Here is a 385-nt window from a genome sequence, read left to right as displayed (position 1 = left end):
CCCCCGCCTCTCTATGAGGTCGGAGGATGTGACATGTCCCTGGTGAACTTTGAGCCCGCAACCAGACGAGCGTCCAACAACCTCTGGTGAGTTACAGCTAGTGTTATCATTGAGATACTATTATAATAAGTATTAATATTTTTATATATTTTTTAACATTATTATTATATTTTTCATTTAATTTTTTGTTCAAGTTGTATTAATTTTGGTTTGTTTTTGTCATTTTTATTAGTTTTTTTTATGTCTGTATAGATTTTATTCATTTAAATTTCAGTTTTAGTGATTTTAGCACATCAAGTTAAAATAAATCTAAATGTAAATATTAATAAGTTTAAACAATTTTTTTTCATTTTAAGTAAAAAAAATTTTTAAGTAAAAATTTATT

At 25.2% G+C, this 385-nt stretch overlaps 1 protein-coding gene across 1 annotated transcript in view; it reads left to right on the top strand.

Annotated features, from left to right (window-relative positions):
- LOC107683773 (pecanex-like protein 1) overlaps positions 1-385 on the top strand; it is a 35,599-nt gene that overhangs the window by 19,848 nt on the left and 15,366 nt on the right. The window contains exon 10 of the mRNA XM_016479829.1: positions 2-86. Within this exon, the coding sequence (XP_016335315.1) occupies positions 2-86 (85 nt within the window). The remainder of the gene's footprint in view (position 1; positions 87-385) is intronic.

The sequence above is a fragment of the Sinocyclocheilus anshuiensis genome, unplaced genomic scaffold, assembly GCF_001515605.1.
Source record: "Sinocyclocheilus anshuiensis isolate Anshui unplaced genomic scaffold, SAMN03320099.WGS_v1.1 scaffold413, whole genome shotgun sequence".
Classification (NCBI taxonomy): domain Eukaryota; kingdom Metazoa; phylum Chordata; class Actinopteri; order Cypriniformes; family Cyprinidae; genus Sinocyclocheilus; species Sinocyclocheilus anshuiensis.
The sequence above is the reverse complement of the archived record's forward strand: the minus strand, read 5'-3'. Positions and strand labels throughout refer to the sequence as shown.